The following is a 27,973-nucleotide window of genomic DNA, read 5'->3' as shown; positions in this document are numbered from 1 at the left end:
ATGAGCCCTGGGCTGAAGATGAGCCCTGGGCTGAAGTTGAGCCCTGCGCTGAAGTTGAGCCCTGGGCTGAAGATGAGCCCTGGGCTGAAGATGAGCCCTGGGATGAAGATGAGCCCTGGGCTGAAGTTGAGCCCTGCGCTGAAGTTGAGCCCTGGGCTGAAGATGAGCCCTGGGCTGAAGATGAGCCCTGGGCTGAAGATGAGCCCTGGGCTGAAGATGAGCCCTGGGCTGAAGTTGAGCCCTGGGCTGAAGTTTTGCAGGAGTGCTACTGCTAAAATTAGCAGTCATAGCCTGTATTCTTTTCCCATGAAATATAATGCCATATTTCCATTGATTTTAAAGAAGATTCGTACAGTGCCTTGCAAAAGTATTCATCCCCCTTGGCGTTTTTCCTATTTTGTTGCATTACAACCTGTAATATAAATGGATTTTTATTTGGATTTCATGCAATGGACAAACACAAAATAGTCCAAATTGGTGAAGTGAAATGAAAAGAATAAGTTGTTTCAACAAATTCGAGAAAAAAGATTAGCGGAAAAGTAGTGTGTGCATATGTATTCACCCCCTTTGCTATGAAGCCCCTAAATAAGATCTGATGCAACCAATTGCCTTCAGAAGTCACATAATTAGTTAAATAAAGTCCACCTGTATGCAATCTAAGTGTCACATGATCTCAGAATACAGTTGAAGTCGGAAGTTTACATACACTTAGGTTGGAGTCATTAAAACTCGTTTTTCAATCACTCAACACATTTCTTGTTAACTATAGTTTTGGCAAGTCGTTTAGGACATATACTTTGTGCATGACACAAGTAATTTTTCCAACAATTGTTTACAGACAGATTATTTCACTTATAATTCACTGTATCACAATTCCAGTGGGTCAGAAGTTTAAGTTTTTATTTTATTTCACCTTTATTTAACCAGGTAGGCTAGTTGAGAACAAGTTCTCATTTGAAACTGCGACCTGACCAAGATAAAGCAAAGCAGTTCGACACATACAACAACACAGAGTTACACATGGAATAAACAAAACATACAGTCAATAATACAGTAGAACAAAATAAAACAAAAAGTCTATATACAGTGAGTGCAAATGAGGTAAGTTAAGGCAATAAATAGGCCAGGGTGGTGAAGTAATTACAAAATAGCAATTAAACACTAGAATGGTAGATGTGCAGAAGATGAATGTGCAAGTAGAGATACTGGGGTGCAAAGGAGCAAGATAAATAAATAAATACAGTATGGGGATGAGGTAGGTAGATAGATGGGCTGTTTACAGATGGGCTATGTACAGGTGCAGTGATCTGTGAGCTGCTCTGACAGCTGGTGCTTAAAGCTAGTGAGGGAGATATGAGTCTCCAGCTTCAGAGATTTTTGCAGTTCGTTCCAGTCATTGGCAGCAGAGAACTGGAAGGAAAGGCGGGCCAAAGGAGGAATTGGCTTTGGGGGTGACCAGTGAGATATACCTGCTGGAGCGCATGCTACGAGTGGGTGCTGCTATGGTGACCAGTGAACTGAGATAAGGCGGGGCTTTACCTAGCAGACACTTGTAGATAACCTGTAGCCAGTGGGTTTGGCGACGAGTATGAAGCGAGGGCCAGCCAACGAGAGCGGTCATTAAGTTGACTGTGCATTTAAACAGCTTGGAAAATTCCAGAAAATGTCATGGCATTAGAAGCTTCTGATAGGCTAATTGATATAATTTGAGTTAATTGGAGGTGTACCTGTGGATGTAAGGCCTACCTTCAAACTCAGTGTCTCTTTGCTTGACATCATAGGAAAATCAAAAGAAATCAGCCAAGACCTCAGAAAAATAATTATTGACCTCAACAAGTCTGGTTCATCCTTGGGAGCAATTTCCAAATGCCTGAAGGTACCATGTTCATCTGTAAAAACAATAGTACCCAAGTATAAACACCATGGGATCACGCAGCCGTCATACCGCTCAGGAAGGCAACGCGTTCTGTCTCCTAGAGATGAACGTAATTTGGTGTGACAAGCGCAAATCAATTCCAGAACAAAAGCAAAGGCCCTTGTGAAGATGCTGGAGGAAACAGGTACAAATGTATCTATATCCACAGTAAAACGAGTCCTATATTGACAGCAAGGAAGAAGCCACTGCTCCAAAACCGCCATAAAAAAAAGCCAGACCACGGTTTGCAACTGCACATGGGGACAAAGATCGTACTTTTTGGAGAAATGTCCTTTGGTCTGATGAAACAAAAATAGAACTGTTTGGCCATAATGACCATCATTATGTTTGGAGAAAAAAGGGGATGCTTGCAAGCTGAAGATCACCATCCCAACTGTGAAGCACGGGGGCGGCAGCATCATGTTGTGGGGGTGCTTTGCTGCATGAGGGACTGGTACACTTCACAAAATAGATGGCATCATGAGGAAAGAAAATTATGTGGATATATTGAAGCAACATCTCAAGACATCAGTCAGGAAGTTGAAACTTGCTCGCAAATGGGTCTTCCAAATGGACAATGACCCCAAACATACTTCCAAAGTTGTGGCAAAATGGCTTAAGGACAACATAGTCAATGTATTGGAGTGGCCCTCACAAAGCCCTGACCTCAATCCCATAGAAAATTTGTGGGCAGAACTGAAAAAGCGTGTGCAAACAAGGAGGCCTATAAACCTGACTAGGTTACACCAGCTCTGTCAGGAGGAATGGGCCATAATTCACCATACTTATTGTGGGAAGCTCATGGAAGGCTACCTGAAACGTTTGACCCAAGTTAAACAATTTAAAGGCAATGCTACCAAATACTAATTGAGTGTATGTAAACTTCTGACCCACTGAGAATGTGATGAAAGAAATAAAAGCTGAAATAAATAATTCTCTCTATTATTCTGACATTTCACATTCTTAAAATAAAGTGGTGATCCTAACTGACCTAAGACAGGGCATTTTTATCAGGATTAAATGTCAGGAATTGTGAAAAACTGAGTTGAAATGTATTTGGCTAAGGTGTATGTAAACTTCTTACTTCAACTGTATATACACCTGTTCTGAAAGGCCCCAGAGTCTGCAACACCACTAAGCAAGGGTCACCACCAAGCAAGCGGCACCATGAAGACAAAATAGCTCTCCAAACAGGTCAGGGACAAAGTTGTGGAGAAGTACAGATCAGGGTTGGGTTATAAAAAAAGATCCAATTGCTGTAATTGCTGTAATTGCTGCAAAAGGTGGCTCTACAAAGTATTGACTTTGGGGGGTGAATAGTTATGCATGCTCAAGTTTTCAGTTATTTTGTCTTATGTCTGGCGCAAACCCAACACCACCTCATTACACCAAGAACACCATCCCAACAGTGAAGCATTGTGGTGGCAACATCATGCTGTCGGGATGTTTTTCATCGGCAGGGACTGGGAAACTGGTCAGAATTGAAGGAATGATGGATGGCGCTATATACAGGGAAATTCTTGAGAGAAAACCTGTTTCGGTCATTTAGAGATTTGAGACTGGGATGGAGGTTCACCTTCCTGCAGGACAATGACCCTAAGCATACTGCTAAAGCAACACGTGAGTGGTTTAAGGGGAAACATTTAAATGTCTTGGAATGGCCTAGTCAAAGCCCAGACCTCAATCCAATTGAGAATCTGTGGTATGACTTAAAGATTGCTGTACACCAGCGGAACCCATCCAACTTGAAGGAGCTGGAGCAGTTTTGCCTTGAAGAATGGGCAAAAATCCCAGTGGCTAGATGTGCCAAGCTTATAGAGACATATCCCAAGAGACTTGCAGCTGTAATTGCTGCAAAAGGTGCCTCTACAAAGTATTGACTTTGGGGTGGTGAATAGTTACACATCCTCAAGTTTTCAGTTTTTTTGTGTTATTTCTTGTTTGTTTCACAAGAAAAAAAATGTGTATCTTCAAAGCGGTAGGCATGTTGTGTAAATCAAATGATACCAAACCCCCAAAAATCTATTTTAATTCCACGTTGTAAGGCAATAAAATAAGAAAAATGCCAAGGGGTGGAATACTTTCGCAAGCCACTGTATGGTAACTACCTTACAGATCTGTGAACTGTTTTACTTTGTCAATATAAAAATGTGAAAGACCTGGGGTGTATTCGTTACGGAAACCGTTTACCGTTTAAGAACCAAACGGAAGCAAACCGAGCAAAATAAGAGTTTCTATTGGACAAATTCAGGTCCCTCCACGTTCCGTTTGCTTCAGTTTAAGAAAAGTTTTGCAACAGAATTGGAATAATGAATATTACCCAGTTCATGTTTTGTTATCGTTTGATAATTTGCTAAGAAAAGAAAACTTTTGAAGCTCCAAAAGTCATGTTGTACTCAGTAATTATTATACCGGACAAACTTTAAAATACAAACTTGGATTTTCACCAAACTATCTTTTCTTGTGTCTTTTGTTTGAACACAATACTTTTGTTTGACCTTTTGGACCAATGAGAAGCTAATCAGCACACCGTGTAAGAGCAGCTACACAATAGGAGAGGGATCTGAAACACCACCATAGTGTTTTCAACCTTTTCCTGGTTAGTGCTCCAGGTCTCTGGCAAGGTGTTGCACAACTCTTGATTATGTGATGTTACAACACACCATGTCATGATTCAGAACACCAGGATGAATGTTTCAGTACACCTTAAATCTTTCCAATACCCTCACCACCATGTCATGTTTCAGTACACCTTAAATCTGTCCCAATACCCTCACCACCATGTCATGATTCAGAACACCAGGATGAATGTTCCAATACACCTTAAATCTGTCCCAATACCCTCTCCACCATGTCATGATTCAGAACACCTTAAATCTGTCCCAATACCCTCACCACCATGTCATGATTCAGTACACCTTAAATCTGTCCCAATACCCTCTCCACCATGTCATGATTCAGAACACCTTAAATCTGTCCCAATACCCTCACCACCATGTCATGATTCAGTACACCTTAAATCTGTCCCAATACCCTCACCACCATGTCATGATTCAGAACACCAGGATGAATGTTCCAATACACCTTAAATCTGTCCCAATACCCTCACCACCATGTTTCAATACTCCAGCAAAGTTAAGGTTTCGTTTCCTATAAGGTGGTGGCAGCTCAGTTGCTACTCGTTTTAGTGTTCCAAAGCACTTCATTTTAACAGTGTAGGCTTCTTCACTGGTATTGATCCAGACCTGTTTTATGGCTTTTTGGCGACAGGTAGAGAGGATCAAACATTCCACATCTGTGGTTTTGATGAATCTGCTCAACATGTTGTCATCTGTGTTACTTAATGGTGATCTACTGTCTTCTGTCAGTGGTTTCTTGGCATTTCAGAGGATTGTTTAATTTCTAATGGGAAGAGCAGCTGGATATATTGGGACTAGGTACCAGGGTCAGACCGACAGGCAGACAGACAGAGTTCTGTAATACACCAGGCCAGTCCAGGTCTTAGTCTGAATCCAACATATCAATTATTCATTTGTTGACAACCAAACGCAATTACAACTAAACCAAAAATCAGACATTGTTTTTCCATTGGAATTTGGTTGTGCTTTTAGATGGTTGAGAGCATACGGCCCTTTACTCAATTTACACACACGAAGGAAAGAAGGTTTTCTTGATCCACTGGATCTTGTGAAATTATTTCTCCATGGTCGTCAAAACAGTGATAATACACTTCTTCCTTCTACTCCACTGTCTGAATCCTTACTGATCATTGACGGCCCAGCTCAGCTCACCTCGTACTCTTATGTAATAGATATCATGCTCGGAGCACTGTGCTGTGGATGAATGGGTCCACGATGACATTGAGACGGAGATGGGCTGTGACAACACAGTGATAACAGGGCCAGCAGCAGAGCTCTGGAAACCAAATGGACAATCAGCTGGAACCTAATGGACTCCTGGTCTTTATGACCTCAATAAAACACCACAGGTTCTGTCTCCACACAGCTGTACCAGCATACTGTACAGTCATGGCCAACATTTTTGAGAATGACGCAAATATTAATTTCCACAAAGTCTGCTGCCTCAGATTGTATGAAGGCAATTTGCATATACTCCAGAATGTTATGAAGAGTGATCAGATTAATTGCAATTAATTGCAAAGTCCCTCTTTGCCATGCAAATGAACTAAATCCCCAAAAAACATTTCCACTGCATTTCAGCCCTGCCAGAAAAGGACCAGCTGACATCATGTCAGTGATTCTCTCGTTAACACAGGTGTGAGTGTTGACGAGGACAAGGCTGGAGATCACTCTGTCATGCTAATTGAGTTCGAATAACAGACTGGAAGCTTCAAAAGGAGGGTGGTGCTTGGAATCATTGTTCTTCCTCTGTCAACCATGGTTACCTGCAAGGAAACACGTGCCGTCATCATTGCTTTGCACAAAAAGGACTTCACAGGCAAGGATATTGCTGCCAGTAAGATTGCACATAAATCAACCATTTATCGGATCATCAAGAACTTCAAGGAGAGTGGTTCAATTGTTGTGAAGAAGGCTTCAGGGTGCCCAAGAAAGTCCAGCAAGCGTCAGGACCGTCTCCTAAAGTTGATTCAGCTGCGGGATCAGGGCACCACCAATACAGAGCTTGCTCAGGAATGGCAGCAGGCAAGTGTGAGTGCATCTGCACGCACAGTGAGGCGAAGACTTTTGGAGGTTGGCCTGGTGTCAAGAGGGGCAGCAAAGAAGCCACTTCTCTCCAGGAAAAACATCAGGGACAGACTGATATTCTGCAAAAGGTACAGGGATTGGACTGCTGAGGACTGGGCTAAAGGCATTTTCTCTGATGAATCCCCTTTCCGATTGTTTGGGGCATCCGGAAAAAGCTTGTCCAGAGAAGGCAAGGTGAGCGCTACCATCAGTCCTGTGTCATGCCAACAGTAAAGCATCCTGAGACCATTCATGTGTGGGGTTGCTTCTCAGCCAAGGGAGTGGACTCACTCACAATTTTGCCTAAGAACACAGCCATGAAAACACATCCTCCGAGAGCAACTTCTCCCAACCATCCAGGAACAGTTTGGTGACGAACAATTCCTCTTCCAGCATGATGGAGCACCTTGCCATAAGGCAAAAGTGATAACTAAGTGGCTCGGGGAACAAAACATCAATATTTTGGGTCCATGGTCAGGAAACTCACCAGACCTTAATCCCATTGAGAACTTGGAATTGTTGGACAAACAAAACCCCACAAATTCTGACGAACTCCAAGCATTGATTATGCAAGAGTGGGCTGCCATCAGTCAGGATGTGGCCCAGAAGTTCATTGACAGCATGCCAGGGCGGATTGCAGAGGTCTTGAAATAGAAGGGTCAACACTGCAAATATTGACTCTTTGCATCAACTTCATGTAATTGTCAATAAAAGCCTTTGACACTTATGAAATGCTTGTAATTATACTTCAGTATTCCATAGTAACATCTGACAAAAATATCTAAAGACACTGAAGCAGCAAACTTTGTGGAAATTAATATTTGTGTCATTCTCAAAACTTTTGGCCACGACTGTAGATTGGGACAGTATGATGTAAGGATTATCATCACCAATCATTAGGTATTTGATCCCGGTTCCGTTGGAGGATGGAGATGGCATTTTGAACAGTGTTAGTCATGGAAGGAGAAGGGAATAGACAATTTGGTCTTTCACAGAAATCTCATCCATTAGGACAGTTGGAGCTAGTGAGCCAATGGAAGGAGGTAAGAAGGTGTATTATCTGATCAATCAATCAGAGGTCAAGGTCATCAGGAGGTGTTTAATCTGTCCTGTATGTAACACGATCTCAAACACAGGCACGTCCTGACAGGTTTATATTATGCTACCTCAGTGAGCTCGTAATCAGAGACCAATGGCCTTCCAGATGCATAGTGCTGCCATGGCAACTGAGATGGCACCTGGAAGGGGTTGTTCCAGGGTCAAGGGTCAGAGGTTTAGCTCTGACATCCCTGCCTGTCCAGAGAACAGAACAACACTGCTGACTGTTCAAATAACAACTGTTCTTCTTCTGTTTAACAACATAGATCAGATTGGTTTTAATGGCCAGTGTCATCATGACTCTGTTTATGTTACCTTGCAGAGCGGAGTGTGTAAACATTGTTTTTACCCTTATTTTACAAGGTAAGTTGACTGAGAACACATTCTCATTTACAGCAACGACCTGGGGAATAGTTGAAGGGGAGAGGACGGGGATGAATGAGCAAATTGGAAGCTGGGGATGATTAGGTTGCCATGATTGTAGATTCGGTATTTAGCCAGGACACCACCGTTAGTGACCACAGAGAGTCAGAACACCTGTTTAAATTCCATCTGGAAGACAGCAACCTACACAGGTCAATGTCCACAATTACTGCCCTGGGATATTCTTTTAGACCAGAAGAAAGAGTGCCTCCTTCTCCTCCAACACCACTTCCAGCAGCATCTGGTCTCCCATCCAGGACCAACCCTGCTTAACTTCAGAGACATGCCAACAGTGGGATGCAGGGTGGTGTGCTGCTGGCGTGTAAACAGCATGTTTTCAGCTCATCCACATCCCCATGTAAACAGCATGTTTTCAGCTCATCCACATCCCCATGTTAACAGCATGTTTCATCTCATCCGGTATCTTTATTCAGTAACATTGTTTGTTTTCTTATTGTAGGAATGAAAGAAGATATGAAAGTCAATGTGTTGATACCACTACTAATAGTCGTTATTGTCTTGTGTTCTAGGTTACATGGGCGATACCATGAGCTGGCTCCACACCTAGTCCCCATGGACTACACCAACGAGCCTGATGTTACAATACCCTTAGCTCTTATAGTCAGCATGCCGGAACTAAATGTAGGTAACACTGGTATTCAAACTGGTATTCACACTGGTAATCAACACACACTGGTAATCACACTGGTAATCACACTGGTAATCACACAGGTAATCACACTGGTAATCAACACACACTGGTAATCACACAGGTAATCACACTGGTAATCACACAGGTAATCACACTGGTAATCAACACACACTGGCAATCACACTGGTAATCAACACACACTGGTAATCACACTGGTATTCACACTGGTAATCAACACACACTGGTAATCACACTGGTAATCAACACTGGTAATCAACACACACTGGTATTCACACTGGTAATCAACACACACTGGTAATCACACTGGTAATCAACACTGGTAATCACACTGGTAATCACACTGGTAATCAACACACACTGGCAATCACACTGGTAATCAACACACACTGGTAATCACACTGGTAATCACACTGGTAATCACACTGGTAATCACACTGGTAATCAACACACACTGGTAATCACACTGGTAATCAACACACACTGGTAATCACACAGGTAATCACACTGGCAATCACACAGGTAATCAACACACACAGGTAATCACACTGGTAATCAACACACACTGGTAATCACACTGGTAATCAACACACACTGGTATTCACACTGGTAATCAACACACACTGGTAATCACACTGGTAATCAACACTGGTAATCAACACACACTGGTAATCAACACTGGTAATCAACACACACTGGTAATCACACTGGTAATCACACTGGTAATCAACACTGGTAATCAACACACACTGGTAATCACACTGGTAATCACACTGGTAATCAACACTGGTAATCAACACACACTGGTAATCACACTGGTAATCAACACACACTGGTAATCACACTGGTAATCAGACTAGTAATCACACTGGTAATCAACACACACTGGTAATCACACTGGTAATCAACACACACTGGTATTCACACTGGTAATCAACACACACTGGTATTCACACTGGTATTCACACTGGTAATCACACTGGTAATCAACACACACTGGTAATCACACTGGTAATCAACACACACTGGTAATCACACTGGTAATCAACACACACTGGTATTCACACTGGTAATCAACACACACTGGTAATCACACACTGGTAATCACACTGGTAATCAACACACACTGGTAATCACACTGGTAATCACACTGGTAATCAACACACACTGGTATTCACACTGGTATTCACACTGGTAATCAACACACACTGGTATTCACACTGGTAATCAACACACACTGGTAATCACACTGGTAATCAACACACACTGGTAATCACACTGGTAATCAACACACACTGGTATTCACACTGGTATTCACACTGGTAATCAACACACACTGGTAATCACACTGGTATTCACACTGGTAATCAACACACACTGGTAATCACACTGGTAATCACACTGGTAATCAACACACACTGGTAATCACACTGGTATTCACACTGGTAATCAACACACACAGGTAATCACACTGGTAATCAACACACACTGGTAATCACACTGGTAATCAACACACACTGGTAATCACACTGGTATTCACACTGGTAATCACACTGGTATTCACACTGGTAATCAACACACACTGGTATTCACACTGGTATTCACACTGGTAATCAACACACACTGGTATTCACACTGGTAATCAACACACACTGGTAATCACACTGGTAATCAACACACACTGGTAATCACACTGGTAATCAACACACACTGGTATTCACACTGGTATTCACACTGGTAATCAACACACACTGGTAATCACACTGGTATTCACACTGGTAATCAACACACACTGGTAATCACACAGGTAATCACACTGGTAATCACACTGGTAATCAACACACACTGGTAATCACACTGGTAATCACACTGGTATTCACACTGGTAATCACACTGGTATTCACACTGGTAATCAACACACACTGGTAACCTACTAGAAAGCGTGTGCCCTCAGGCCTGGAGGGAAGCTAAAGTCATTCCGCTACCTAAGAATAGTAAAGCCCTCTTTACAGCCGACCAATCAGCCTGTTACCAACCCTTAGTACATTTTGGGGAACAAGTGTGTTTGACCAGATACAATGCTCTCTCAAAGTAAACAAATTAACAGATTTTTGGCACTTTTTTATAGGGAAGGTCATTCAACATGTACGATACTTACACAAATGACTGATGATTGGTTGGCAGAAATTGATGATAAAATGATTGTGGGGCTGTCTGTTAGACGTCAGTGCATCTTTTGACATTATCGATCATAGTCTGCTGATGGAAAAACGTATATGTTATGGCTTTACACCCCCTGCTATAATGTGGATAAAGAGTTACCTGTCTAACAGAACACAGAGGGGGTTATTTAATGGAAGCCTCTCCAACATAATCCAGGTAGAATCAAGCATTCCCCAGGGCAGATGTCTAGGCCCCTTTTTACTTCTTTCAATCTTTACTAATGATCTGCCACTTGTTCTGAGTAAAGCCTGTGTGTCTACTAACAGTATATGTTTTAACCAGGACAGTTTACAATCTAAGGTAAAGCCAAGTAATTTAGTCTCCTCAACTTGTTCAAGAGCCACACCATTCATTACCAGATTCAGCTGAGGTCTAGAACTTAGGGAACAATTTGTACCAAATACAATGTTCTTAGTTTTAGAGATGTTCAGGACCAGTTTATTGCTGGCCACACCTTCCAAAACTGACTGCAACACCTTGTTAAGGATTAGCCCCTTTTTTTCAATGTTTGCCTGAAATGACATACCCAAATCTAACTGCCTGTAGCTCAAAACTGAAGCAAGGATATGCATGTTCTTGGTACCGTTTGAAAGGAAACACTTTGAAGTTTATGGAAATGTGAAAGGAATGTAGTAGAATATAACATAATAGATCTGGTAAAAGATAATACAAAGAAAAAACCAACCGTTCTTTTGTATTTTCTTTGTACCATCATCATTGAAATGCAAGAGAAAGGCCATAATGTATTATTCCAGCCCAGGTGTAATTTAGATTTTGGCCACTAGATGACATCCCTGTATGTGCAAAGTTTTAGACTGATCCAATGAACTATTGCATGTCTGTTCAAAATGTTGTATCAAGACTGCCCAAATGTGCCTTATTTGTTTTTTAATAACTTTTCATGTTCAAAATTGTGCTCTCTCCTCAAACAATAGCATGGCATGATTTCACTGTAATAGCTACTGTAAATTGGATAGTGCAGTTAGATTAACAATAATTTTAGCTTTCTGCCAATATCAGATTTGTCTGTCTGTCACGTCCTGACATTAGAGAGCTTGTATTTTTCTATGGTAGAGTAGGTCAGGGCGTGACTGGGAGGTTTTGTCTAGTTTATTCATTTCTATGTTGGTTTTAGTTTCTTTTTTCTATGTTGGGGTTTTTGTCTAGTTAGGATTTTCTATGTTGTGTTCTAGGTTATTTTTTCTATGTTGGGGTTTTGGTATGATTCCCAATTAGAGGCAGCTGGTCATCGTTGTCTCTAATTGGGGATCATATTTAAGTTGTTGTTTTTCCCACTAGTGTTTGTGGGAGATTATTTTGAGCTAGTGTATGTTGCACCTCTTCGTCACCATTTGTTGTTTTTGTTTATTAGTTTATTGTATATCTTGTATAGTTTCACAGATAAATAAAGATGTGGAACGATACACACGCTGCGCCAGTGTCGCCAGTGCGCCTTCACAGCCCAGTGCATCCTGTACCAGAACCCCGTTCTGTGAGCATTCAGCCAGGACGAGTTGTGCCGGCTCTACGCTCCAGACCTCCAGTGCGCCTTCACGGTCCAGTATATCCTGCACCGGTTCTACGCACCAGGTCTCCAGTGCGCCTCCCCAGTCTAGTACGTCCTGTGCCTGCTCCTCACACTCGCCCTGAAGTGCGTGTCACCAGTCTGGTGCCACCTGTCCCAGCTCCACGCACTAGGCCTCCAGTGCGCCTACCCAGTCCGGCGACAGTTTCCAGTCCAGAGCTTCCGGTGACAATTCCCAGTCCAGAGCTTCCGGTGACAGTTCCCAGTCCAGAGCTTCCGGCGACAGTTCCCAGTCCAGAGCTTCCGGCGACAGTTCCCGGTCCAGAGCTTCCGGCGACGGTCCACGGTCCGGAGCCTCCTGAGACGGTCCACGGCCCGGAGCCTCCCGAGACGGTCCACGGCCCGGAACCTCCCGAGACGGCCCACAGTCCGGAACCTCCTGGGAAGGCCCACAGTCCGGAGCCTCCACCGATGCTGGCGGGTTCGCAGGATGAGAGGGGTCTTCGTCCTGCATCAGAGCCGCCTCCTATGATGGCGGGTTAACAGGATGAGAGGGTTCTTCGTCCCGCAACAGAACCGCCTCCGATGCGGGAGGATCCGCGGGATGAGAAGGTTCTTCATCCTGCACCAAAGCCACCACCAACATTAGACACCCCCCCTAACCCTCCCTTTTGGTTTCAGGTTTAGCGGCCGGGGTCCGCACCTTTGGGGGGGGTACTGTCACATCCTGACCATAGAGAGCTTGTATTTTTCTATGGTAGAGTAGGTCAGGGTGTGACTGGGGGGTTTTGTCTAGTTTATTTATTTCTATGTTGGTTCTAGTTTATTTTTTCTATGTTGGGGTTTTTGTCTAGTTGAAATTTTCTATGTTGTGTTCTAGGTTCTTTTTTCTAGGTTGGGGTTTTACGAATGATTCCCAATTAGAGGCAGCTAGTCATCGTTGTCTCTAATTGGGGATCATATTTTGAGCTAGTGTATGTTGCTCCTCTTCGTCACCATTTGTTGTTTTTGTTTATTAGTTTATTGTATGTCTTGCATAGTTTCACAGATAAATAAAGATGTGGAACGATACACACGCTGCGCCTTGGTCTCATTCATACGACGACCGTGACAATGTCCTGGGAAATGTTCTTGTTACTTACAACCTCATGCTAATCGCATTAGCCTACGTTAGCTCAACCGTCCCATGGAAGGGACACCGATCCCGAATAAGTTTTAAGGGCTTCAGTGACTTCATTAGCTGTGGTTGCTGACCTGCATATTGTTGAATAATCATCATACATAGACACACAGGCTTTGTTTAATCATAATAAATACAGATAATGACACTTATTTGCTTTCCTCATTAAATTCCATTTACACATAGTAAATAAGTCATTGTCTGACCACTGGCTCATTGTCTTCTATCAGTGATGTTAGCCTTGTCCCCTTGTCTCTCTGTTTCTTGTAGATTAAAACCCTTATTGTATCAGTGACATACTGATGATAGCCTTGATAGACAGTGATGTATGAGTAATGACAGCCTTGCCTTGTCTCCCCCTCTCACTGTGTGTCCTGTAGGAGAACCCGTTCAGAAACAGGATCGTGGAGTCCTTCTCTGAGGACGGAGCAGGGAACCTGAGCTTCAACGACTTTGTGGATATGTTCTCTGTCCTCAGTGAGACGGCCCCCAGGGAGCTCAAGGCCATATACGCCTTCAAAATATATGGTGAGTATGCTGATATACAGCGCCTTCAGAAAGTATTCACACCCCTTAACCTTTTCCACATTTTGTTGTGTTACAGCCTGAATTAACCTCTTGGGGCTAGGTGGGACGCTAGCGTGCCACCCGTGGTGCACTCCATCAACAGCAGGTGCATTTCAAGAGCGGCAAATTTGAATCCAAATAAATGTCCAAATTCAAATTTTTCAAAAATACAACTATTTTACACCATTTGAAAGATAAACATCTCCTTAATCTAACCACGTTTTACGATTTCAAAAAGGTTTTACGGCGAAAGCATAAATTTAGAGTATGTTAGGACAGTACATTTACAAGAGTTGTGTGTAATGTTTTGTCAAGTCAAAGACAGGGTCACCAAAACCATAAAACCAGCTAAAATGATGCACTAACCTTTTACAATCTCCATCAGATGACACTCCTAGGACATTATGTTAGACAATGCATGCATTTTTAGTTCTATCAAGTTCATATTTATATCCAAAAACAGCGTTTTACTATGGCATTGATGTTGAGGAAATCGTTTCCCTCCAATAACCGGCAGTCAAGTCAGCGTCACAAATTAAATAATTAAAATTAGAAAACATTGGTAAAATATTATATTGTCATTTAAAGAATTATAGATTTACATCTCTTGAACTCAATCAACTTGCCAGATTTAAAAATAACCTTACTGGGAAATCACACTTTGCAATAATCTGAGCACTGCGCCCAGAAAAATACGCGTTGCGATACAGACTAGACGTCATGTTGGGGAGATCTAAAATCGAAAATACTATGTAAATAATCCATTACCTTTGATTCTCTTCATCAGATGTCACTTCCAGGTATCACAGGTCCATAACGAATGTAGTTTTGTTCAAAAAAGCTCATAATTTATGTCCAAAAATCTCCGTCTCGTTAGCACATGATGTAAACCAGCCGGACTTCTCGTCATGAACGAGGGGAAAAAATATATTTCCGTTCGTTCAAACATGTCAAACGTTGTATAGCATAAATCATTAGGGCCTTTTTTAACCAGAACATGAATAATATTCAAGGTGGACGAATGCATACTCTTTTATAACGTATTGGAACGAGGGTACCCAACATGAACTCGCGCGCCAGGTGTCTAATGGGACATCATCGTTCCATGGCTCTTGTTCGGTCAGATCTCCCTCCAGAAGACTCAAAACACTTTGTAAAGGCTGGTGACATCTAGTGGAAGCAATAGGAAGTGCCAAAATATTCCTAAGCCCCTGTGTTTTTCAATGGGATAGGTTTAAAGTCAATACAACACATCAGGTATCCACTTCCTGTCAGAAAATGTCTCAGGGTTTTGCCTGCCAAATGAGTTCTGTTATACTCACAGACACCATTCAAACAGTTTTAGAAACTTTAGAGTGTTTTCTATCCATATATAATAAGTATATGCATATTCTAGTTACTGGGTAGGATTAGTAACCAGATTAAATCGGGTACATTTTTTTTATCCAGACGTGCAAATGCTGCCCCCTAGACCCAACAGGTTAAAAATATATTACATTGAGATGTTGCGTAACTGATCTACACACAATACTGCATCATTTCAAAATGGAATTTTGTTTGTAGAACATTTTCTAAATTAATAAAAAATGAAAAGCTGAAATGTCTTGAATCAACAAATATTCAACCCTTTTGTTATGGCAAGCCTACATAAATTCAAGAGTAAAAATGTGCTTAACAAATCACATAATAAGTTATATGGACTCATTCTGTGTTCAATAATAGTGTTTAACATGATTTTTGAATGACTACCCCATCGCTGTACCCCACACATACAATTACATGTAAGGTAACTCAATTGAGTAGTGAATTTCAAGCACAGATTCAACCAATGCCTTGCAAAGAAGGGTACAGACGCTGAATATCCCTTTGAGCATGGTGAAGTTATTAGATACACTTTGGATGGCGTATCAATATACCCAGTCACTACAAAGATACAGGTGTCCTTCCTAACTCAGTTGCCAGAGAGGAAGGAAACTGCATCATGAGGCCAATGGTGACTTTAAAACAGTTACATAGTTTAATGGCTGTGACAGGAGAACACTGAGGATGGATCAACAACATTGTAGTTACTCCACAATACTAACATAAATAACAGAGTGAAAAGAAGGAAGCCTGTACATAATACAAATATTCCAAAACATGCGTCCTGTTTGGAACAAGGTACTTAAAACCTGTTGGGGCTACAGGTTAGCAATGAACCCCGAGCCGGGATTGCTAACAAGGCTGGAAATTCAAAACATCAAAAATCTAATAATTTCAATTTCTCAAACAATCAACTATTTTACACAATTTAAATGATAAACATCTCCTTAATCTAACCACATTGTTCGATTTTCAAAGAGGCTTTACGGCAAAAGCATAAAGTTAGATTATGTTAGGACAGTACATAGCCACAAAAGTACAAACATCCATTTTCAATTCAAGGTCAGGCGTCACCAAAAGCAGAAACCAGCTTGAATTATGCACTAACTTTTGTCAATCTCCATCAGATGACACTCCTAGGACATTATGTTATACAATACATGCATTTTTTGTTCCATCAAGTTCATATTTATATCCAAAAACAGCATTTTACAGTAGCGTGAAATTCAGATTTTTTTCTTCTCTGAAATGCTTCCGGTGAACATAACAAAATTACTATTCGAAAACATTGGTAAATTATAATATTGTCATTCAAAGAATAATATATTATCATCTCGTAATTGCTACCGAATGGCCAGATCTCAAAATAACTTTACTGGGAAATCACATTTTGCAATAAACGGGGTGCTATGCTAAGAACAACAGGTTATGCTATACAGTTAGCATCATCTAAAATCGATAATAACATTGTAAATATCCCCTTACCTTTGATTATCTCCATCAGAAGACTGGCATCCCAGGTCCGGAAGGCATCACAGGTCCGGAACAAATGTGGTTTCTTTTGACAAAGTTCATAATTTATGTCCAAATAACACCAAGTACTTAGCGTTCATTATGCTCCCACAAAACGTGGTGGGGGACTGTAAAATCACGCCGAAAAGCTACAAAAACCTAGTAAATAATCTATTTATGTTCGTTCAAACATGTCAAATGTTGTTTAGCATTAATCTTTTGGTCCATTTTTAACGTTAAACATCAGTAATATTTTCACACAACCTATCCTATGTCGAGATAAACAATGAAGACAAAACTCACGTTTCTCAGATTTATGCGCAGGCGCAAAAAAATGAAGTGATGACATGTCAACTTCCTTGGATTCTAATTTGCTCTCTGTTTATCATAGACGCTTCAAACAACTTTATAAAGATCGTTGACATCTAGTGGAAGCCGTAGGTGTTGCGAAATGAATCCTTTCTCACTATGGTATCTATAAAACAATGACACTAAATAGTACAGTCACAAAATTCACTTTTTTTTTAATCTATTTTTCACAGGTTTTTGCCTGCAATATGAGTTTTGTTATACTTACAGACACCATTCAAACTGTTTTAGAAAATTCAGAGTGTTTTCTATCCGAATGTGTTAATAATATGCATATCCTAGCTTCTGAGTTGGTGTAGGAGGCAGTTAAAAATGGGCACATATTTTTTTCAAAATGTCTCAATACTGCCCCCGAGCCCCAACAGGTTAGTAATACTGCAAAAAATGTGGCAAAGAAATGAACTTTTTTTCCTAAATACAAGGCATTATGTTTGGGGAAACACATCATTGAGTACCACTCTTCATATTTTTTAAGCATAGTGGTGACTGCATCATGTTATGGGTATGGTTGTCATTGGCAAGGACTAGGGAGTTTTTTATAATATAAAGAAAGAGCTAAGAAAAGACAAAACCTAGAGGAAAACTTAGTTCAATCTTCTTTACAAGAGACACTGGGAGACAAATTCACCTTTTAGCAGGACAATGACCTAAAACACAAGGCCAAATATACACTGGAGTTGCTTACCAAGATGATATTAAATGTTCCTGAGTGGCGTAGTTACAGTTTTGACTTAACTTGGCTTGAAAATCTATGGCAAGACTTGAAAATGTCTTTCTAGCAATGATTAACAACCAATTTGACCGAGTTTGAAGAATTTTTTAAAGAATAATGGGCAACTTGCCTAGTTAAATAAAGGTTAAATAAATAAATACAAATTAATAAATATTGTACAATCCAGGTGTGCAAAGCTCTTAGAGACTAATCCCAAAAGACTCACAGCTGTAGTCGCTGCCAAATGTGTTCCCAATATGTATTGTTTTAGGGGGGTGAATGCTAATCTAATCAAGATATATTAGTGTTTTATTTTTCATTTAAAAAAAAAAATGTTTGAATTTTTCTTCCATGTTCACATGACAGAGTATTGTGTAGATCGTCGACCAAACATTACAATTAAATCCATTTTAATTTCACTTTGTAACACAACAAAATGTGGAACAAGTCAAGGGCTGTGAATACTTGCTGAAGGCATTGTATATGATAATGACATTTAATCCTACATTAATCTCTGTTAAAAGGGTAAATCTACCACTTGCCAACTTCATTTTCAATATCCCAGCACAATGCCAGTGTATACATATGTGAAAATGGCACATTTCTAAATTTTGTAGAAAAAAACTATAGTTATAAAGTTAACCCTACCTGATGACATTAAGTGTCCCAAAGCTGAGGGCGTAAAAATGATGGACGGTGTAATTAGAACCTTTGATAGTCACTTCGACCGAGTCAGTTGCCAGCACAAAAATAATAGAATTTGTTTTATTGTCACGTACACCAGATAGAGGTATCCCATAATGCACTGCGTTAGTTTTTAATTAGTGCAATTTCACACAAAATAATTGAGGTGCCTAATTATGAGCCACCTGTATCTGTTTGTGTCTAACTTTGAGTCTTGACACGTGTAACATGAAATAACTCCAAATTAAATGTTTAACTGTTACTGAGGTTCACATCTTGTTAAACTACAGGGGGAATTTTTTTATTTGAATTTCATGCTCGTTCTGTTATTTAAATGTGGAGCATGAATTGCATCATTCAAGTGACCAGTCTGTCCCGAAATTGATGGGTTTATTTGATCCCCTCACCACTCTTGAAGTCACCCTCTGAGCTTCATCACTAACACATTACAACAGATGGCCTTCCGAGCGAGTTGGTAGGGGTGAGGAGCTGGTTTGGGATTCATCACCTATGTAACTTTCTGTGTTAGATTTGAACGTGGATAACATCCTGTGTGTGTGTGTGTGTGTGTGTGTGTGTGTGTGTGTGTGTAGATTTCAATGTGGATAACTTCCTGTGTAAGGAGGATCTGGAGAAAACGTTGAACAAGCTAACAAGGGAGGAGTTGAGCCCTGAAGAGGTCACCCTGGTCTGTGAGAAGGCCATCGAAGAGGCTGACCTAGACGGAGATAGCAAACTGTCCTTCGCTGACTTTGAAAACATGATCACCAGGGCTCCTGACTTTTTAAGGTAACAGTATTATTTTAGTCAGTGTAATACTGTACATGAAATGCATTCGGAAAGTATTCAGACCACTTGATTTTTTCCACATCTTGTTACATTACAGCCTTATTCTAAAATGGATTAAATAAAAAACAATCCTCATCAATCTACACACAGTATCCCATAATGACAAAGCATCCTGTTTCCATTGATCATCCTTGAGATGTTTCTAAAACTTGATTGGAGTCCACCTGTGGTACATTCAGTTGATTGGACATGATATAGACAGGTACACAACTGTCTATATAAGGTCCCACAGTTGACAGCGCATGCCAGAGCAAAAACCAAGCCATGAGGTCGAAGGAATTGTCCGTAGAGCTCCGAGACAGGATTGTGTTGAGGCACAGATCTGGGGAAGGGTACCAAAATATTTCTGCAGCATTGAAGGTCCCCAAGAACACAGTGGCCTCCATGATTCTCAAATGGAACAAGTTTGGAACAACCAATACTCTTCCTAGAGGTGGCCGCCCGACCAAACTGAGCAATCAGGGGAGAAATGCCTTGGTGGTCCAGAGTTCATCTGCGGAAATGGGAGAACCTTCCAGAAGGACAACCATCTCTGTAGCACTCCACCAATCAGGCCTTTATGGTAGAGTGGCCAGACGGAAGCCACTCCTCAGTAAAAGGCACATGACAGCCCGCTTGGAGTTTGCCAAAAGGCACCTAAAAACTCTCAGACCATGAGAAACAAGATGCTCTGGTCTGATGAAACCAAGATTAAAGTATTTGGCTTGAATGCCAAGCGTGTCTGTTGGAAACATGGCACCATTCCTACGGTGAAGCATAGCGGTGGCAGCATCATGCTGAGGGGATGTTTTTCAGCGGCAAAAACTTGGAGACTAGTCAGGATCGATGGAAAGATGAGCGGAGCAAAGTTCAGAGAGATCCTTGATGAAAACCTGCTCTAGAGCGCTCATGACTTCAGACTGGGCCGATGGTTCACCTTCCAACAGGACAACGACCCTAAACACACAGCCAGGACAATGCAAGAGTGGCTTCGGGACAAGTCTCTGAATGTCCTTGAGTGGCCCAGCCAGAACCCGGACTTGAACCCAATCGAACATCTCTGGAGAGATCAGAAAATAGCTGTGCAGCGACGCTCCCCATCCGACCTGACAGAGCTTGAGAATACTTTTTTTATTTAACCTTTAACTAGGCAAGTCAGTTAAGAACAAATTCTTATTTAAAATGACGGCCTACACCGGCCAAACCCTTACCCGGACGACGCTGGGCAAATTGTGCGCCACTTATGGGTCTCCCTCTCACGGCAGATATGTGATACAGCCTGGAATCAAACCAGGGTCTGTAGTGACACCTCTAGCACTAAGATGCAGTGTCTTAGACCACTGCGCCACTCGGGATATCTGCAGAGAAGAATGGTAGAAACTACCCAGATACAGGTGTGCCAAGCTTGTAGCGTCATGCTCAAGAAGACTCAAGGCTGTAATCGCTGCCAAATGTGCTTCAACAAAGTACAGAGTAAAGGGTCAATACTTATATAACTGTGATATTTCAGTTATTGATAAAAACCTGTTTTTAATTTGTCATTTTGGGGTATTGTATCCAGCATAATCTAACATGTGGTATATTAGCCTACAGTACAGTACTGTCTGTCTGAATCCAGCATCATCTAATGGTACTGATGTCATGAGTCATGATAGTAGATGTGTTGTTCATGTCATGATAGTAGATCAGTGTGTTATTCAGGTCATGATAGTAGATCAGTGTGTGAGGTCATGATAGTAGGTCAGTGTGTTATTCAGGTCATGATAGTATGTCAGTGTGTTATTCAGGTCATGATAGTAGATCAGTGTGTTATTCAGGTCATGATAGTAGATCAGTGTGTTATTCAGGTCATGATAGTAGGTCAGTGTGTTATTCAGGTCATGATAGTAGATCAGTGTGTTATTCAGGTAATGATAGTAGGTCAGTGTGTTATTCAGGTCATGATAGTAGATCAGTGTGTTATTCAGGTCATGATAGTAGATCAGTGTGTTATTCAGGTCATGATAGTAGATCAGTGTGTTATTCATGCCATGATAGTAGATCAGTGTGTTATTCAGGTCATGATAGTAGGTCAGTGTGTTATTCAGGTCATGATAGTAGATCAGTGTGTTATTCAGGTCATGATAGTAGATCAGTGTGTGAGGTCATGATAGTAGGTCAGTGTGTTATTCAGGTCATGATAGTAGATCAGTGTGTTGTTCAGGTCATGATAGTAGGTCAGTGAGTGAGGTCATGATAGTAGATCAGTGTGTTATTCAGGTCATGATAGTAGATCAGTGTGTTATTCAGGTAATGATAGTAGATCAGTGTGTAATTCAGGTTATGATAGTAGATCAGTGTGTTGTTCAGGTCATGATAGTAGATCAGTGTGTTATTCAGGTCATGATAGTAGATCAGAGTGTTATTCAGGTCATGATAGTAGATCAGTGTGTTATTCAGGTCATGATAGTAGATCAGTGTGTTATTCAGGTCATGATAGTAATTCAGTGTGTTGTTCATGTCATGATAGTAGATCAGTGAGTTATTAAGGTCATGATAGTAGATCAGTGTGTGAGGTCATGATAGTAGGTCAGTGTGTTATTCAGGTCATGATAGTAGGTCAGTGTGTTATTCAGGTCATGATAGTAGATCAGTGTGTTATTCAGGTCATGATAGTAGATCAGTGTGTGAGGTCATGATAGTAGATCAGTGTGTTATTCAGGTCATGATAGTAGATCAGTGTGTTATTCAGGTCATGATAGTAGATCAGTGTGTTATTCAGGTCATGATAGTAGATCCGTGTGTTATTCAGGTCATGATAGTAGATCAGTGTGTTATTCAGGTCATGATAGTAGATCAGTGTGTTATTCAGGTCATGATAGTAGATCAGTGTGTTATTCAGGTAATGATAGTAGGTCAGTGTGTTATTCAGGTCATGATAGTAGATCAGTGTGTTATTCAGGTCATGATAGTAGATCAGTGTGTTATTCAGGTCATGATAGTAGATCAGTGTGTTATTCATGCCATGATAGTAGATCAGTGTGTTATTCAGGTCATGATAGTAGGTCAGTGTGTTATTCAGGTCATGATAGTAGATCAGTGTGTTATTCAGGTCATGATAGTAGATCAGTGTGTTATTCAGGTCATGATAGTAGATCAGTGTGTTGTTCAGGTCATGATAGTAGGTCAGTGTGTTGATCATGTCATGATAGTAGATCAGTGTGTTATTCAGGTCATGATAGTAGATCAGTGTGTTATTCAGGTCATGATAATAGATCAGTGTGTTATTCAGGTCATGATAGTAGATCAGTGTGTTATTCAGGTCATGATAGTAGATCAGTGTGTTGTTCAGGTCATGATAGTAGGTCAGTGTGTTGTTCATGTCATGATAGTAGATCAGTGTGTTGTTCAGGTCATGATAGTAGGTCAGTGTGTTGTTCATGTCATGATAGTAGATCAGTGTGTTGTTCAGGTCATGATAGTAGGTCAGTGTGTTGTTCATGTCATGATAGTAGATCAATGTGTTATTCAGGTCATGATAGTAGATCAGTGTGTTATTCAGGTCATGATAGTAGATCAGTGTGTTATTCAGGTCATGATAGTAGGTCAATGTGTTGTTCATGTCATGATAGTAGATCAGTGTGTTATTCAGGTCATGATAGTAGATCAGTGTGTTATTCAGGTCATGATAGTAGATCAGTGTGTTGTTCAGGTCATGATAGTAGGTCAGTGTGTTGTTCATGTCATGATAGTAGATCAGTGTGTTATTCATGTCATGATAGTAGATCAGTGTGTTTTTCAGTTCATGATAGTAGGTCAGTGTGTTGTTCATGTCATGATAGTAGATCAGTGTGCTATTCAGGTCATGATAGTAGATCAGTGTGTTATTCAGGTCATGATAGTAGATCAGTGTGTTGTTCATGTCATGATAGTAGATCAGTGTGTTATTCAGGTCATGATAGTAGGTCAGTGTGTTGTTCCTTAACATGTGTTTCTGTCGGTTCTGTCTCTGTTTTGCAGTACCTTCCACATAAGAATCTGAAAGGGCTCCATGGAAAGTCTATATTCTATAATCTGATTTTATGGCAGAGATCCTGACCATACAAAAAACACTGCCCACACCCTGCCCACACCCTCACCACAGCACGGTGCCTTTCTGTGGCTACAGACATAACTCTCCCTGGACGTCTGTCTGTAGAGATGTCAGCTGAAACAGGAACAGACTGGCTTCGTTCTCATTATGATCCTGGATCTCTTCAGTTTGGTTGTCCTCTCTTACACACACCCACATTCTCTACTTGGTTTTCATCTGTTTGGTTTGAGGATGTTTTTTTGTTTTTTGTTGACTATTATATGTCATAGTAATATTATTATCACAACCACTGATGGAACAATGATGCTTTGTATGTTCTCTTAAAACGACAGAGAAACAGGAAGATGAAATGGGAACCTTTTATAAGCTGTTCCTCCTCACTCAAACCCAGACCAGCCCTGGCCTTGGAGGAATACTGGAGTACTAGCAGGTCCACAGAAATATCACATTCCCCTTTCCCCTTGTGCCTCAGACCTCCATACTGACCTCTCCTGTCACTGAAGGACACTCAGGTCTCCTTAATGAACTGATGGGGATACAGCCCTGAGAGGGGTCAGGACCTGGAACCTGCCTGGTGGACATTATACAAGACCAGACCTGAGGACAAAGAGAGGGGACAGACAGAGGGGACAGACAGAGGGGACAGACAGAGGGGACAGACAGAGGGGACAGACAGAGGGGACAGACAGAGGGGACAGACAGAGGGGACAGACAGAGGGGACAGACAGAGGGGACAGACAGAGGGGAGACAGAGGGGACAGACAGAGGGGACAGACAGAGGGGACAGACAGAGGGGACAGACAGAGGGGACAGACAGAGGGGACAGACAGAGGGGAGACAGAGAGCACAGCGCTGCATCACCAAGGTCACACAGACAGATGGACAGTTTTATGACAGCAATGCACTATTTACTCATCACACGTATAAAGCATAATATTCTGTTTCTCCTGCTGTTAATGAATTGTTGGGTCATTTCTAAGACTTGTCCAAAATGGCAACCTAGTCCCTAGATAGTGCACTACTTTTGACCCGGGCCAGTAGTGCACTATCTAGTGAATAGGGTGACGTTTGGAACTCCCTCCTGCTCTTGATGAATTGCTCTGGACATTTCTATGTTCTGTTGTTGCTATAATTAATGATGATGACATCATACCTGACTGTTCTCTAGTTCTAATGAAGACATGTACCCATCTCTACCATCTCTACCATCTCTACCATACCCTCAGACATCTCTACCATCTCTACCATCTCTACCATACCCTCAGACATCTCTACTGCTACCAGTCTCTTACCCCTCTCCTCAGGGGACCCTAAGACATCTCTACTGTCTCTTACCCCTCTCCTCAGGGGACCCTCAGACATCTCTACTGTCTCTTACCCCTCTCCTCAGTGGACCCTCAGACATCTCTACTGCTACCAGTCTCTTACCCCTCTCCTCAGGGGACCCTCAGACATCTCTACTGCTACCAGTCTCTTACCCCTCTCCTCTGAGGACCCTCAGACATCTCTACTGCTACCAGTCTCTTACCCCTCTCCTCAGGGGACCCTCAGACATCTCTACTGTCTCTTACCCCTCTCCTCAGGGGACCCTAAGACATCTCTACTGCTACCAGTCTCTTACCCCTCTCCTCAGGGGACCCTAAGACATCTCTACTGCTACCAGTCTCTTACCCCTCTCCTCTGGGGACCCTCAGACATCTCTACTGCTACCAGTCTCTTACCCCTCTCCTCAGGGGACCCTAAGACATCTCTACTGCTACCAGTCTCTTACCCCTCTCCTCAGGGGACCCTCAGACATCTCTACTGCTACCAGTCTCTTACCCCTCTCCTCAGGGGACCCTCAGACATCTCTACTGTCTCTTACCCCTCTCCTCTGGGGACCCTCAGACATCTCTACTGCTACCAGTCTCTTACCCCTCTCCTCTGGGGACTCTCAGACATCTCTACTGCTACCAGTCTCTTACCCCTCTCCTCAGGGGACCCTCAGACATCTCTACTGTCTCTTACCCCTCTCCTCAGGGGACCCTAAGACATCTCTACTGTCTCTTACCCCTCTCCTCAGTGTTGATATAGCCCTGAACTAGCTCACCTGATTCACCTATAAGGGCTGATGATTAGTTGACACGTTGAATCAGGTGTGCTAGCTGTGGTAAAGGTAAAATACATTGAATGACCAGGGGCCCCCGAGGAGAGGAACAGCTGGGGGTCCCCGAGGAGAGGAACAGCTGGGGGTCCCCGAGGAGAGGAACAGCTGGGGGTCCCCGAGGAGAGGAACAGCTGGGGGTCCCCGAGGAGAGGAACAGCTGGGGGTCCCCGAGGAGAGGAACAGCTGGGGGTCCCCGAGGAGAGGAACAGCTGGGGGTCCCCGAGGAGAGGAACAGCTGGGGGTCCCCGAGGAGAGGAACAGATGGGGGTCCCCGAGGAGAGGAACAGCTGGGGTCTCAGGAGAGGTTTGAGAACCCCTGTCTTAGCCTCTTTATCAAGCCATCCACCATTCACATCTTTATACAGTGATTCTCTGATTAATACAAATGTTCCTGTATTTAAACTCCTCGTTACTGTCTCTTCAATAAAACATTTTTCAGTATTTGATGTGAATGTGGGGCATTTGACTTAACTTTTAATACACACATTTTCTGTGGCTTGTTGACTGGATGGTTTGACTTCTGACAGCCATCAATTCTCTCAGCGTCTAAGAGTGTTACCGTTCATGGTACTTTCTTGAGGTGACCAATAAGGAGTGATGTATGGTAATCATCATACCTTGACCGGGATTCAATCTGATCGGCCCTTTTTCAGAACCCTTTAAAGGCAATGTTCCCGTATTCGCGGAGACTACATTCACGGTAAATGTCGTATATGTCGGCTCTATTGGAAATTACATTTTAATGGCTAGCACTATAACATGTATGTTTTTTATACTTAGTCATCAATAAATATATGACAGCTAAACGATTATTGCATGAAAAGCCCAAACCATATAATTTATAATATAATGTTCAGCATCAGCTATGATCTGGAACCCTCAACTGTGAATGATGTTTTACCCTGTGGTGCACGTGACAAATAAACTTTGATTTCATTTATCTAGGAAAACCAAAGTTCCAAAGGCTGGGCCTAATATAGTGTATAAGAGGTCATACAATACGTTTTGTAGTGATTCTGTCACGACTTCCTCCAAAGTCAGTCCCTCTCCTTGTTCGGGCGACGTTCGGCGGTCGACGTCACTGGTCTTCTAGCCATCACCGATCCACCTTTCATTTTCCATTTGTTTTGTCTTGTCTTCCCACACTGGTTTCAATTCCATCATTACATGTTGTGTATTTAATCCTCTGTTCCCCCCATGTCCTTGTCCGGTATTGTTTATTGTAGTGCTTGTGCACGTTATGCTGGTGTGTGACGGGTTTTACCCATTGATTTTTGTACTGTTTACGGTGGTGTTATTTATTAAACTGCGCCGTTGTAAATCAGTTTTGCTCTCCTGTGCCTGACTTCTCTGCCGCCAGTACGCACCCCTTACAGATTCATATGTTGATGATGTAAAGAATATTTGCTGGTCTGTGGTGTGTAATGAGGAGCAACCAGATGCTGCACTTGACACATTTATGAAATTGCTTATTGAAATTAGTAATAAGCACACAGCCATTAAAAGGATCCGCCCCTTTTTTCAATTTTCACCTAAAATGACATACCCAAATCTAACTGCCTGTAGCTCAGGACCTATTTTTGATACGATTTGAAAGGAAACACTTTGAAGTTTGTGGAAATGTGAAATGAATGTAGGAGAATATAACACATTAGATCTGGTAAAAGATAATACAAAGAAAAAAACCATGCATTTTTTTGAACTATCATGTTTGAAATGCAAGAGAAATGCCTAAATGTATTATTCCAGCGCAGGTGTAATTTAGATTTGTGCGTGTATGTGCAATATGCTAAGTATTAGACTGATCCAATGAACCATGTAAGTACATGTGTTGTTGTTTCGGCTTTCGTGCTGCGTGTTTTAAAAACCCCTATTACATATTCCTGCGCCTGTCTCCAATCATGTATACAATGTGACATACGTAAAGTCACTGTGGAAGACCTGAAAGACAACAATAATTTATCAACAATGATAAGCCACC

The 27,973-nt window shown here is 41.8% G+C and overlaps 1 protein-coding gene across 1 annotated transcript; it reads left to right on the top strand.

Moving 5' to 3' along the window:
* cib2 (calcium and integrin binding family member 2) lies at positions 1 to 27,297 on the top strand. Its single transcript, XM_082956654.1, has 5 exons — positions 1 to 251; positions 8,673 to 8,784; positions 14,121 to 14,268; positions 19,540 to 19,735; positions 23,774 to 27,297. The coding sequence occupies exons 1-5, from the start codon at positions 1 to 3 to the stop codon at positions 23,793 to 23,795; spliced, it is 729 nt and encodes a 242-aa protein (XP_082812780.1). The 3' UTR covers positions 23,796 to 27,297.
* The last annotated feature ends 676 nt before the right edge of the window (positions 27,298 to 27,973 follow it).

Source organism: Salmo salar, chromosome 10, assembly GCF_965601325.2.
Source record: "Salmo salar chromosome 10, fSalSal1, whole genome shotgun sequence".
In the NCBI taxonomy this organism is placed as follows: Eukaryota; Metazoa; Chordata; class Actinopteri; order Salmoniformes; family Salmonidae; genus Salmo; species Salmo salar.
Note: the sequence above shows the minus strand (reverse complement) of the source record. Positions and strands in the feature narration are given on the sequence as shown.